This window comes from Pseudonaja textilis, chromosome 3, assembly GCF_049901715.1.
Source record: "Pseudonaja textilis isolate UNSWEBS1 chromosome 3, rPseTex1.2, whole genome shotgun sequence".
In the NCBI taxonomy this organism is placed as follows: Eukaryota; Metazoa; Chordata; class Lepidosauria; order Squamata; family Elapidae; genus Pseudonaja; species Pseudonaja textilis.
Window position 1 is genome coordinate 86,925,717 of NC_141992.1, and position 15,114 is coordinate 86,940,830.

A 15,114-nucleotide genomic window follows, 5' to 3' on the forward strand; every position below is an offset into this window, starting at 1 on the left:
ATTTAAAATAAAGTTTGGGATGTCCCTTTCGCAGTTGCAGAGTCATCATCTTATCAAAACCAGTGATTTTTATTACAGAAGATTTCGGGCATAAGCAGAAATTTTATTGAGTTTTACCGATAGAGGTTAAAAGAATAAAAACGCCACCCTGATCCATCCTCTAATTTTTCATCCGGTTCCCTTGAAATTGGGAAGAGAGATCGCTTCAGAACCGGAGGTATATCGCTTATAGCGCCCTAGCGGAGATTCTTTGACTATGTCAAGTCTTCCCCTCTTTCGGAGCCGCGTGTGATGTCATCCACCCAACTCAACCAATAGCAAGCATCGCGGCGCATTCGAAAAAGAGAGTCGGAAGTGCCGCGGAAATGGTAGTCTGTTGGTTTAATGTCGACGGGCAGGTAAGCAGTAACGCGCGAAAAGGTCACTTCTGGACGCGCCTTCCTCTTCTCTACTCGAGGGATTGTTTATGGACTTGCTAGATTTCTATAGCCCTCCGCTTCTTTAATTAAATTCTCTTTTAAAGCAGTCTTTCTTGTCATGCGAGAAATACTGTAAAGCTTGCCGAGGCAGAGAAAACGAAGCCCGGCTATTGTTTCTTTTAATGCCGGATTCGGGAACTGGAAGGTTCCCAAATGTTTGGAGGCAATTTGAGTGCAAATGCCATCGTCCGTACTCTCTACAGATGGTGGGAGTTGTAGGCTAGCCACAACCGGACATTCAGAAGTCCCTATCCTTGTTTCAGTTCAGTGTTTTTCAAACTTGCCAACTAAGATGTGTGGACTTCAACTCCCAGAATTCCTCAGTCTTCATACTGGCTGGGGAATTCTGGGAATTGAAGTCCACTCATCTTAAAGTTTGAAAAACACTTTTTAAATCCCTTCAGGAAGGATTTCTTTAATTTGAAAACTCTGTCAGGTGTTTTTGTTTTCTCCCTTATTCAGTGAATGCATGCAAGAATTCTAAGGAATTATAATTTGATATCAACATCGTGGATTTGGGCCTTTTCAAAAATAATTTCAATAACACTGAGATCAATGTTTGTACAATTTTTGGGGTTTGTACAACTTTCATAATTGTACAAAAGTTTTGTAAGCCTGATCATAACATCTGCAGAAACTCTTCCATGCAATCCGCCAATTCATAATTTGCTGCTATATTGTAATGAATTCACTATTCCGAAGTACTATATTTAAAAGGTAAAAATGCTTTTCATGTTTCTTCATTTTTAAAGAAAAGCAGATTGAATTTTTGTTTTTCACATCTCAGTCTGCTATACACTTTTTCAGTAGAGACTCTCATTTTGTGGAGTATCCTTTCTCTGGAAGAAGAGAGATTCCTGTCCTTCATACAGTCTTGACATTGTGAATTTGGACGTTAGCTTACAGTAGTTTAATTTTATCATTGACTTAAAAAAAGATATTACAGGTAGTCCTTCACTTATACCCCCATTCATTTAGTAATTGAAGCTACAGCAAGAATGAAAAAAGTGACTTATAACCATCACAATTTCCCCACAGTCATGTGATCAAAATTTGAGTGCTTGGGTAACCAGCATCCTGGGGTCATGTGATTACTATTTCCAACTGTCCGAGCCGTTTTTCAGACAAGCAAAGTCAAGGAGGGAAGTTGGATTTGCATAATGTCCACATATTCAATTAACAACCGTGGCAAAAAAAGGTAAAATTTAGTGTGACTCAGTTAACCACCTAACACCTGCCTTGCTTAGTAACAGAAATACTGGTCTCAATTATGCTCATAAATTGTGATATGTTAATTTTGTATGCTTTATCATTTTATTTGCTTTAGCTTTGTTGTACCCTACTTGAATTAGTTAGGAATAAGGAAGATTATAAATATTGTGAAATAGATGAATAAATATGATTTAGTCAGAAATAAATGCCACCAATTAATAAGCCCTTTCTAGCAATGCAGTCTTATTTGAAATTTAACAGGTATTTTACAGGCTTGAATTATTAGTTATTTGATTACATGTGTTACCACCTACAATCCTACTGAATTTTATTTCTTTGTTTTACCTGAAAATAACAATGCCTTTTTTCTTTTTCTTTTTACAGATGCCGTCATGACATGTTTGTTTACATTATACTGAAAGTGAGATTAGATGCCAATTCTTTTTTTCAGGCAGACCTTATATGAGATAATTTCAGTTCTACAATTGTAGTTAATAGTATTTAGTCTTAATGTCTATTGTTTCTATTCCCAAGAAAAGCCACGTTAGTGAGCTTGGTGGCTCTTCACAAAAACAACTCTTTGGAAATGTCTCTTCAACACCTGGATTTGGACAATTAAAACCACGTGTATTAGAAGATGAGAGAACCAGTTTATTTTCACAACTTTTGAATAAGAGTAAAGAAATAAATAGAACCTATGTAGTTTCTGCTTGTAACAAATTGTCCAGTCCTTTACCTGCATATACATCAGAAATCAAGTTGACTCTCCAAAGAGGAAGAGAAATGAGGAAAAGAGAATCCAATATAGATAAAATCCATGGCAGTGATAGTACACTAGTGGAAAAAAGATTAACCCTCCAGCCCCGAATTGTAACTAGATCAACTGAAAAATCTAAGACAAATAATATTTCTGAACTTAAAACAGAAAATCCTGGATACTTGCCACTGAAAAGTAATAATGCTGCATTTTCATCCAAAGGTAACAACAGTGATATTTTACTTACTAAGGCTACTGGGAAGACAAATTATAGTAATGTTACTGGGAATGTCACACCCATAAAACCCAGGACCCCTGCTGCTTCTCAAAATCAAAATGAGATTTCTCGATTATTACATTTAACCACAACTAATCCTAATGGTAAACCATCAGCATTAAAAATATCTGGAAAGTTCAGTAAATCAAATGGAAGTGAAAACCGGCAGAATAATATTACAAAAAATGAATATTTGGAAAGGCAGAAGACACCAAGGAAAAATACAGCAGAAGTATTTAAATCAACTGTTCAGTATGCCAAGAGTCCTACTACTTCTGTCTTAAAAACTAGGATGCCTTGCCCTCAAATCTCACGAAAGGAAAGCTGTGCTGCATTCACTCTAAGCAAAATGGGAAAGATACAAGAAAATACCACATGTGCTCAACGAGCTGCTTCAGTTAAAGACGACAGCATAAAGCAGACTGTGCCCTTTAAAGACAACCCTTTTAAAATAGAAAATAGTAAAGTGACTGTGGCTGTGAGAGTACGGCCCTTTAGTTTCAGGTAAGTCTTTGCACAGATCATTGTAGTTGTGCCCAGTCACTGTCTTCTTTCAAGATGATGATAATCATGGATAACCTTTTAGTGAAGTACAAGAGTTATCCAATTTTATTCCTGTTGTTTCTTTCCCTAGTATGGGTTTCTGAAATTCAGCAACTTTAAAGTCTGTAGACTTCAACTCTCAGATTTTCCCCATCCAGCATGCTGGCTAAAGAATTCTGGGAATTGAAATATATAAATTAAAGTTGTTGGGATTGAGAAACACTGTTCTAGTCTACTACCAAAGTTAATCTCCAGCTTTTTGCAATGCAGTGTAGTGGCTTCCATATTTGTTTTTTAAGTCTGCTTTCAACCTATTCTGAATCTGTATAGTATTGGGTAGGCTGGAGACACATTAGCTCCCAAACCTACCAGCACTACAATTCCATTTCTAGCAGTACCGTGTTTCACTGAAAATATGACTGGGTCTTTTTTTCCTTTGACCTCTGAAAAAAAATGGCTAGGGCTTATTTTCAGGTGGGTCTAGTTTTTAGCTCACCTCGCACTGGTCGCACCATCTGCCCTGACCAGCAGGAGCCCACTGCCGGCCCACTTCTGTTGTCACTTGCTGCTGCTTGCACACGTTGCCCCCAGCCTCCATTTTGCTGTCAGAGCCTTCCAGAAAGCTTTCTGAGCTGAGAAACTGGCTCTGAATTGACATGCGCAGCACCCCCTGGCTTCCATTTTTCCTTCAGATGCCTTCCGGAATCCGGATCAGACCTCGTTTCTTGGCTGCAAAGGGATTTCTGGAAGGCTCTGATGGCAAAAGGGAGGCTGTGGGTGATGGGTGTGAGTGGTAGCAAGTGGCCACAGAAGAAGTGGGCCTGCAAGGTGAGGCAGATGTTAGGGTGTGCGAGGACTGGTAAGTAGAGCAGCTCCACCGCTCCATTTCCACCCAACCTTAATTTTTACCTGTGTGCCTTGTCCCACCCCCTGTCCCTCAGGGTAGGCGGGGTCTTAATTAGGGCTAATTTGGGGGGGTAGGGCTTAATTTTAGTGCATGTAATCAAATATATAATAGGGCTTCTTTTCAGGGTGGGTCATATTTTTGGGGAAACACGGTATTATTTTGAACTTCAGAAGTTTAGGTGCCTTCCCTAACATTTTATAGAACTAGTGATTCAAGTCCAGTTCCAGCAGAATAATACACTGCAGGTTTGGCAGCAGAAAAACCATCCCTTCTTTGCCTTCCCTGCAGATTTATTTTGTTCCCTACTAAACCTGCTGAAATGTCCTAGTGAATTCACCTTTATTTTATATATTTTATACTGATTGCTCAAAGTTACCGGGTGAGCCTCATTGATTGAAGCTGAATTAAATCCTGGGACTTTCCAATACAGAAAGTCCTTGACTTATGACCACAATTGAGCCCAAAATGTCTGTTGCTAAATGAGACATTTGTTAAGTGAGTTTTTTCTCCATTTTACGACCTTTCTTGCCACAATTGTTAAGTGAATCACTGCAGTTGCTCATTTTAATAACACAGTTGTTAATTGAATCTGGCTTCCCCATTGACTTTGCTTGTCAGAAAGTTGGAAAAGTTTACAGGACAGTGCAACCATCGTAAATATGAGTTATTTGCCAAGCATCTGAATTTTGCTCACATGACCATGGGGATGTAATAATGGTCGTAAGTGTGACTAGCGATCATAAGTAACTTTTTTCAGTGCCATTGTAATTTTGAATGGTCACTAAATGAATTGTAACTTGAGGACTACTTGTACCAGGTGTAACTACTACATCATGATGGTCCTGAGATAATTTCATCTAAGACCATTTCATATCTGAATTATATGGCTCTGATAGTGTAAAACCTTAAGATATTGATACAACTTATTAGTCTGTTATTCTGGTTTAGATAAAACACATAAAGGAAAGTTATACTAATGTGAAAACTACTATAAAATGATATTCCTGATCATGACAGAATGTCATGCCCCTGGTGGAGATTGACTCTGAGGGAGAGGAGGAACAGCGGACAGGGAATGGAAGTGTGGATCCGGAGGTTGTGGAGAAGGCTGGGGAAGGGCAGAGGCCGGCTGGGCAGTCAGAGGAGACCCAGGCCCATTCCCTCTTCATCCTAGGGCATGCAGTGAGGAGATAATAAGGGAGAGACGTGGTCTTCATGGGATGCAGCTGTGACAACTGGATAAGAGGACGGGCATGCGTGTGGGCGAGTGATAGAAACAAAAAGTGGAAATATCTCTAGTTTATTGCTGCTATCTGAGTTTGACGTCCTTCCCAGTGTGTGTTCTGATATCTGTGGACGTCTTCAAGCCCTTATCTTGCCTGGTTTGTGTTGTTTTTTACTCTTTATAATTTAAACGGCATTTCCCTCTCTTTGTAACTGCTTGTGTGGGAGTTTTTTTGTCTCCAGTCAAGGATATTTGGAGCTTGGAAGCAAAGTGAAGGAATAAAAGGGGCTTCATCTGTTTTTTGTGTGACTGTGTTTATTTTGTATCCTGCCCTGGGTCATCACACAGAGTTTTTAATCTTTTCACAACTCACCCCAAATATAACCTCCTATACACTGTAGTTCCTAGAACATTAGCTAGATAAATGTAAATTGTTAGTTTTCACGACTATTATAGATCTAATATATTGAGTGTTTACCTCATTGCAAATTACATTTCTTTTGTGTTTTTGTTTAGAGACAGAAGTGAAGAATCTGTCCAAGTGGTTTCAATGGAAGGACAAGAGACTGTTGTTCATCATCCTTCTACAAAACAAATATACAGTTTCACCTTTGACTTTTCATTCTGGTCTGTTGATAAGCGCCCTAACTATGCAAGCCAAGAAGAAATATACCAATCTTTGGCAATGCCTCTTCTAGAAACGACCTTTGAAGGATACAATGCTTGCCTGTTTGCATATGGACAGACTGGTTCTGGAAAATCTTATACGTAAGTTGAGTTGGAAGGGAAAGTTTGGGGGCCAGATGAGAATCAGCAGCATTCAATATATGTTGCCTTTTGATAGTGATCTTTAACTAATATTTTTGACTAATATTGATATTTTTGACTAATATTGATATTTTGACTAATATTTTTAACTAATATTGAAATCGATGTAACCCATGAAACTAAGATAGAACCTCAGCCAGTCTTTAAGATGCCCTGAGTCTCTTTGTTGTTTCTTTGCTGCAACAGATTATTAACATGTTTAATCCTCTCTAGAATATAATTAACAATTTAAAAGATTAACTGAATTGGAAGGGACCTTGTAGGTTATCTAATCTAACCCCCCCCCCTCCCCGCCCAAGCATTAGAATAGAAGGTAGCTACCGAGTGATAAAATTTCACACAGATCTTTCTGGAAACATGATAAAAATGCAGTCTTGTAAACTAGGGGTAGAATAATATGGCGGCAAAGAGACTTTAAAGCAGGAGTTTAACCAGAAATTCCTTGAAAACGTTTTGAATATACTAAATGGTCTCAGGTGATCATCTTTTGGGTTGGATGAACAAATTGTGTTAGACCATAGATTCTTTTAAATGTGGTTTGCTGGATAAATAAGAGTTAGCTGAATTCATGTAACACATTAAGTTAAAAAAGGAGAAAAATATTTTGATTCAATTAACTGTTGAATCCACTTTTTGTCTTGGGCACTTGTCAGCAATATAGAGGTAGTAACCCGCATATTGTAAAGATGGTTGGAAAAACAACTGCAAAGTTGGGTGGACTTTCTGCATCCAAAGGCCTTCTGGCTTGAATCTGGGGAGTTCCTCCTTCCTTTTCTAAATAAATTTATAAGGACAAAAACCTACTCTCTTTTGTTTCTGTCTTATTGAAGATGAAATCTATAATAAGTTCCTACCTTTGTTATTAGATCAATTTGGGAGGGAGAGGGAGGGAGGGAGAGAGAGAGAGAGAGAGAGAGAGAGATCATTTATTAGTCTAATGAGGATGGGTTATTTTTTTTTTAATGCTTCAAGATTTTTCAGCATTCTGATTCTATAGAACAATTCTGATTTCTTTAAGTTGTTTTTTTAAAACCCTGACCTCTTTTGTATGCAGAATAATTTGAAGAAATTCAAAGGTCTTCTGCTGAACTGAATATATTTAAATTGTCATTACAGCATGATGGGGTTTGATGACGATGAACGAGGAATAATACCGAGATTCTGTCAAGACCTTTTCTATCAAATAGCAGAAAAAGAAACAGAACAGGTACTGTGATACTTACATCCTCGTCAGTTTGGAATTGAAGTATTTTTTTTTAGCCTGTAATAATTAAATGTGCATTTCATCATTAGTTTCTGGAATTCAGATGGAATTAAAATAAAATTTCTTCATGTAGTGCTTCAGTTGTGATAAGTCTTCCTTAGCTGAGGTAGATAGAAGCTAACATTTATAAAAGTGCATATAAAGAACAATGTGATGCAGGTAAACTTTATGCCATCTAAAGTCTTTTAGTATGAAAACTTAACTTCAGATGCATGCTACGATTTTTAAAAACTGGTTTGTTGATTTGATATATGTTGTAAAAAAAAAAGTAGTCAAATAGGATCAGAAACCAATTCTATTTCTTTAAGGTGAAGGTTTTTACATACTATGCTTTTATTTCATCCAAGATGCATATATTGATATATTGAAACTGTTTCACAAGCATTATGAAGTTGGATCACCAACTTCATAGTTTGGCTAGTATTAATAGAATAATGTGCCTTTTGTAAAAAGTGATCAAAACTTGTTTACAACTGTATCATTTTAAACCATTACTGACTGGAGAAGAAAGAAACATCTGAGAATGATCCTTGATTTTTGTTTATCCTAGAAATTGTTAGGATCTACATTTATACACTTGAAGATAAGTTTGGTCATTCATCCTAATTAAGATATGAGCATATCTTATTTTGGGAAAGGGTTTTTAGGCTGTGAGATTGGTGCCTTAAGCATCTGTAAGCTTTAAGGCATCTACTTTGCCTATGAGGAGCTTAAAACCTCTGTCCTTGAATTGAGCAATAAGGCCCAAATGTTTGGTTTCATCCTCTGTGGAGATTCTCTGAGTTATAAAAAGTCCTTAGGTCACATTTCTGCAGCTTCCACTATCATATATTTTCCCAAAGTACTTAACCAGAAATCAAACTTTTCTTCTCACTATTAGATAACTTATCATCTTGAAATCAGCTACTATGAAGTCTATAATGAAAAAATTCATGATTTGCTTATCTTCAGAGCTGAAAATGGAGAGAAGAAACAACCTGTAAGTTAAAATGTTAATTTAAATAACTAGTCCAGGTTATTTTTTCCTCTGTCTGTTATTTTGCTCTATTCTGTTTTAACTCTTACTTTTTAAATCTCTTAAAGTTTAATTTGCATGCTGTTTTGCCTGATGCAGTTCTTACGGTGAAGTATATTAATATTCTTCGTAGTTTATAAATAAAATGTAAAGTGAAACAACTTTTTTGAGAATTTTCACATTTTTATTGTGTTTCACTGAGATCTTAATGTTCTACGCAGCCTATATATGAATTGAGAGGCCACAAAAAATTGTTTAGTGAATCACTAAAAATAATTAATTCTTTTAAAACATTTCTTTCACATTTATAATCAGCATTTTTTTTAAAATTCAAAGCTTCGTGTAAGAGAACATCCAGTCTTTGGACCATATGTGGAAGACCTGACAGCGTAAGGGATTATCCAATTATGCTTTTTCTCTGATAGAATGGTATCTGCCAGGAAAAGTGATTTCTTCTTCCATTTTCCCGTTTTCTCCAAATCTGCTCTTGAACTGGTTTGGGGAATGTGCAAAGAATTATAAGGAGGGGATGTAAAATTGATAGGAAGTTTGATTGTGTAAAGAGGAAGTCTCTTGGGATATCCTTGGATTAGCCCATCAATTTTACTTTCTGAATTTTTCTATGAATGCCTGGGTACTGAACTGCAGCTTTATTTGATGATGCCAAATATAACAAGAAGTCTGCCTTTATTTCATAGCTGTTGTAAATCATGAAATTTAGTCCTCAACTTATCAAATTTTCTGTGGATATTCTCTCTCTCATTAACTTCCTTCTCTTATCCAGACTTCATTTTATTTTACCTACTGACTTTCGGGTTTTGTTTCCAAATTGATATCAACTATTTAGACTTCCAATATGATAGACATCCATCTTGATTCTCTTTAACTTGGTCCCTTAATCAGTTTTCCAGACCTCAGTCTACCCAGTGTGGATTCTCCTCCTTAGTCAATTATAAGCTCGAGTCCAAAATTTTGCTTTGTTTTTCTACTTAGATTGTAAAATATTTAGCTTGTAATCCCATTTAATTGGTTCTTGTGGTCTAACAAACAAGTAAAAATAGATTCCTCTGTAAACTTTTGTAAATTATGAATAAGTATACCAGTATGTGTTTGTTCTGTATCTATATCTGTATACTAACATACTATTAGAACTAAGAAATATAATTTAAGCAGATTGCTTCATATCTGTCAACATTCGTTTTTCTGATTAGATAAAATTATCCCTTTCCTTTTAGGAATGCTGTTAGTTCTTACTCCGATATCCAGGTAAAATTTTGTTACTTAAATATAAATTATGAATCTTTCAATGGAATATGCAAAGATATAACCATTAAGTATAGTAAAGAAAAGATTATAGAGTAACTGAGAGTATATTACATTATGCTGACTTTTGTGTGGTATTAAAATATTTGAACTAGTAATAAGTACTGGCATCTTGGTAGAAAGTTCCTTGCATTATCAGTATTTTTAATTCATTTTCTTTACAAACTCAGCAAGAATTTGAAACAGGCTCTGTTTTAATTCGCATACCATATAATTTCCAAGACAGATTCTCTTTAAGAATGAAGTAACAGATGACAAACATAAAATACAAATGCTAACTAATTCTGTAATAAATACTGACAAGCTAATTTTAGGGCTGCAGTTCAAAGACTATTTGAGCAAGCAATTCTGCTTGTTTCTCCTGCATATATAAAATAGCACATGGAAGCTTTCTTTAAAAATCAGTGCAACTGTTTGCATCCCTATTTACTCTCCAAGATGAGACCATCCATTCTTTACCAAGAAGAATCTAGTAATTTGTTGTTATCATGCTACGGGTAGGTAAAAAATGTAGCCCTGAGAAAGAGTGAGTAGCTAGAAGATTGAGGAAAGCTTCATTTTAATGTGTAGACCAACTGAAGGCTTGGGAAGACAGCAGAACTCAACTGAAGAAGGAAAGGCAATGTGAACTATTAGATTGAGAGATAGGCTCCACCTGTTTCTCTGAGGGGCCAACAATTGCACTTATACTAGACAGAGATGATTTAGGTATCTGTTTTCCAAACGAATGCTTTTACAATTTGAATGTTTTATTAGATTAAAATATAGTAATCTACGATAGCTAAGTTGTATATGTATGATTATATCTGTTTTACTCACATTAGCTGTTCTCATGCTTATTTTGAAGTAATAATGGGATACAAAGTGCTTTATAAACAGTTGAGCCTCCTTTCTTTTCATCAGAATTGGCTCCAGCTGGGAAATAAACATAGAGCTACTGCTGCCACTGGCATGAATGACAAGAGTTCTCGATCTCACTCTGTTTTCACATTGGTGATAACACAAACCAAGGTATTATGAGGACTGTCTTAAAAGGTTGTATATATGTCATGTACATAGGCTGGTGGTGGCTTTGTCATAAGATTTTTCAAACATTCAAAATGTTAATCAAATAACTTCCTTTTCTGAAGGAGATTTGCTTTTTAATATGGATATAATATTCTGATAGCTTGTAGTTATAGACAGTATCAGAATAGTGCAAGCCATGATATTCTACATGAACCTCTATGGAAGCAAAAGTGAACTTCAGAGAAGCAGGATATGAAAAATACTGATTCTTTTGGTGTTGGAGAAGATTCCTGAAAATACTGTAAGCGAGGGGTGTCAAGCTCGCATTGTCATGGTGGCATCACTATCCCCCTTTGCTAAACCAGGCATGGGAATGGCCAGCACGTGACGCATCCAGCCCATGGGCCAGGAGTTTGATAGCCCTGCTGTAGGCAGTCAAGGAAACTAATTAAATGCAATAAAACCTTCCAGAATATAATAAAACTTTTATTGTTCTAATAACCATCATCATCATAATCAAAATAATGATAGTAGAACACGATCGGCATTCACAAATTCACCATCAGTCAATTGCAAAAGGTAGCTTTTCTTTGAATTGTTTACTTCCTGTAACGATATCTGTAACACCATCAAATACCCACATCTGTCTGTGCCAGGTCCTTGGGAAGGACTCAATAGGCAGACAGAAATGCTAACTCCAGTCTGAACTGACTGACAGTGACAAACCATGACAGTAGGCATCCAAATACAGGTAACTATTTTAACTCCCCCAAGGGTCTCTGGAAATCCTTCATTTTAAAAAGTTGTTCAAAAAACCATTTCAAAAGGGGCCATTCTAATTTCTAATAGCCTCTCTGATGAAAAAGCAACATCTTCTGGCCTCAGCATCTCTCATTTCATGAAATAATGATGAGGTTGAAGGTACCTGGAACAACTTTTACTCATGCTAGGTTAGTTTCTTCAAATTTCTCTACTTCCTGCGTACATCTCACTTCACTCAGATGGATTCCTTGATACAAAGAGAGAATTTTCTGGGCGTGTAGGCAGGTGCAGTAAATAAATCATGGGAAACCTAATAAATAGTTGGAATTTCATTTGGACTTCTCTGGTTCTGTTTGAGTACCAGAGCTGTTTGCAGTGGAGCAGTCAAGAGGTCCAAAATCATAGATATAACCATGGATAAAAGCTTTGCCACCCTGTATTCCTTCAAGGAATACTGATAGTTCTCAATTTACAACCCCAATTGAGCCTGGAATTAGGACTGTAAGTCATGTCATTCATTAAGTGGGTCATCACATAACTTACCTGATTTATGACATTTTTTGCAGTGGTCATTGAGTGAATTTTTATGGTCACTAAATGAGTCCACTATCGTTAAGAAATGAGATGATGGTTAAGTGAATCCATTGTCTGCAATGGGCATTTTTTTTGCCAGAAACACCTGTTTGGGTTATATAATGCCTTAAAAGTGAGTTAAAAATAGAAAAAAGAAAAGAAAAGAAAAACCTGTTTACTTTTGGAAGAGCTCTTTACAACTGTTGCTGTCTGCTACTATCTTAGATCTCCCTATCCCTGGAAATTTAGATCAAATGTACCTATTTTAACAGGGTTCTCCAAAATTTCAGTCACTAAGTGACTAGTCATAAATTGTGTGAAAGCGGTTGCTGTCATTATCTTGGACAGGAAATGATTTTCAGGGATGACAAAATGGGTATGAAATATGCCTTCTCTAAGGAGCAGGACTCTCAACCTCTCCTGATCAAAATTCTTTTGGCTACAAAGAAAGCTTGCCCTTTTGATGGATTACAGCAGAAAATGGAAACTGCTTCCTCTTGAATTTTCAGAATCCTCATTTGTCTTGAGCGTTGCCCTCTTTAACCTACAGCAGACTTGGTAATCGTTCCTATTTAGTAAGTATTTATCAACAAAACCAGTCTCTGATTTTAGCAACAGATTTTTCTTTCTATCCTTTCATTTTTAATGCTCTGGCAGCATTTATTGACTATGCATGTTATTTATTGCTATTAAAATTTTAAATGTTAGAGAACCACGCTGTATGAAGGAGGAGATCCTTCTGCATTTTTTATAAATATGTAAGCTGATCTATTGCTGTGGGGAATTTATAGTGTGTTTAATTGTAATGAAATATTTATTTGTTTTAGACAGAGATGGTGGAAAAGAAAGAATACGAACACAGAATCATTAGTCGTGTCAATCTAATAGACTTAGCAGGGAGTGAACGCTGCTCTACATGTCAAACCAGTGGAGAAAGACTAAAGGTAAAATGTATATATAGGCAGTTTTCTAATGGAAGTGTTTGCCTTGTTGGTCTCGTTCTCCATACCAAACAGGCATACTGCCGCACATTTTGAATGTTGATGGATTCAATTGCAAAACAAATAGCAGATACAATCATTTATAAGAGTTTTTCATCATCTAATTATTGCCAGCTCCATGCAGCTTACAAGAATAAAACAAGCAGAAATCAGTCAGTTTATTGCAGTCTTAGACCACTACAAGAAGTTCATGAGTGATCTCTGAGCAGTTATAAATGTCTTTTAAAGATAGTAAATAAAATTTGGGATAAAATTAAAATGTGTCTATAAAATAAATTGACTAGAACCTGTGAGTCAATTCCAAAAGGAGCAATCTGAGTTAGTAACATGCACAAAATAAATGTCAACAATCGTTAGTGTAAAACAATAGCATCATCTATCCCTCAAATTGTATAAGTTCACAGTAAGAACCAAGAATACCAACTCTATAACATCAAAACACATTTATTAATCAGCATCACTACAGAGGTAGTCTTCAACATACAACTGGTCTCTCAGTGATCATTTGAAGTTACAAATGATCCTCAGGAGTACATATGACCAGATTCTGAAGTTCTGACAACTGTCCCGCTGTGGTCACATGACCGAATTTGGGATGCTTGGCAGCTGACCCACATGGCTGTTTGCAGCACCCATAGTCATGTGACCATGTTTTACAGTGTTTTTGCGAAAAACCAGCATTTACTTCCTATTTTTATAAAATTTGACTCGTAACAAAAAATAATTCACTTAATAATTGCCACAAAAAAGGTCAGAAAATTAGATCAGTCACATGGGTGACCCACTTTATGACCATCACAACTTGTGACTGTAATGGGCAGGCTTCATTACACTCCTAAGTCAAGGACTACCTATAACCGCATATAATAGTGTAAAGAAAAACAATTGAAAATCAGCCAATTCCTGCAAGACCACATCTGTTGTCACTCTATCAGCCATGTAGACTTATACGCCTTAGCCTTAGATGCCACCTCATAGTGTTTTTTTTAAAAAATTTTTTGTTGGTTTTTAAAACAAACATAAACAAACAAAACATAAAAACATCAAGCCATCTTCCATATATATACATATAGTGTGCCGGTTGGTTTACAAATTGTTTTGTGCTTCCATTTTGTAGTCTTCAATTACAATTACATTGCATATAATTTCGTATTTTCAATCAAATATTAAATACATTAATATCATTAATCATTTGACTATACTTTTATTCTTTCATGTTTTACAAAATAATCATATTTTACTTAATTTATTTTATGACGGTTCATATTATCATCCCAAATCTATCCTAAAATCATTTTGTAGATATAATAAGAAAAGAATACATCTTTATATATTTATTATTTTCGAAGAATCTACATATTTCATTACTATATTTTATTGTCTAACCATTGATGGAATAGATCCCAAATTTTATAAAATTGTTTATCATCTTGTTCTCTAATTTCAAATGTCAATCTACTCATTTCAGCACATTCCAAGATTTTCTTAATGATTTCCTCCTGTGATGGTGTTTTCTCATTTTTCCAGTTTTTAGCAAATACAATCCTAGCCGCTGTTAATATATTTACAATCAGGTATTTCAAGTCTTTACTATATATTTCAGGTAAAATTCCCAATAAAAATATCTCTGGTTTCAAATCTATATGCTTTTTTGTCATTTTGTCCAACCACGTGTGGATTTTAGTACAATATTTTTTAGCATCCGCACATGTCCACCACATATGGTAATATGAGCCTTCACCCTTTTCATTCAATATTTCACCATATCTAACTGTTTGTTCCTTTTTGTATATTATAAGGATAAGAAAATGCTTCAATAGTCAATAGCCATACTGGAATTTTCAAATAACATTGTCTTTTAATCTTCTCCCAGTTTAACCACAGAGACTCCTGTATATAATATCTTCTAAAATACCCCTGTGTTTTAGTTCCTTCATACC

General features: G+C 35.8%; 1 protein-coding gene across 1 annotated transcript in view; it reads left to right on the top strand.

The window, feature by feature from the left end:
• Positions 1 to 319: 319 nt before the first annotated feature.
• KIF14 (kinesin family member 14) overlaps positions 320 to 15,114 on the top strand; it is a 48,351-nt gene continuing 33,556 nt past the window's right edge. The window contains exons 1-9 of the mRNA XM_026700134.2: positions 320 to 398; positions 2,076 to 3,229; positions 5,917 to 6,168; positions 7,345 to 7,435; positions 8,373 to 8,471; positions 8,844 to 8,896; positions 9,743 to 9,773; positions 10,734 to 10,841; positions 13,001 to 13,117. Coding sequence (XP_026555919.1) covers positions 2,202 to 3,229; positions 5,917 to 6,168; positions 7,345 to 7,435; positions 8,373 to 8,471; positions 8,844 to 8,896; positions 9,743 to 9,773; positions 10,734 to 10,841; positions 13,001 to 13,117 — 1,779 coding nt within the window. The 5' untranslated portion in view covers positions 320 to 398; positions 2,076 to 2,201. The remainder of the gene's footprint in view (positions 399 to 2,075; positions 3,230 to 5,916; positions 6,169 to 7,344; positions 7,436 to 8,372; positions 8,472 to 8,843; positions 8,897 to 9,742; positions 9,774 to 10,733; positions 10,842 to 13,000; positions 13,118 to 15,114) is intronic.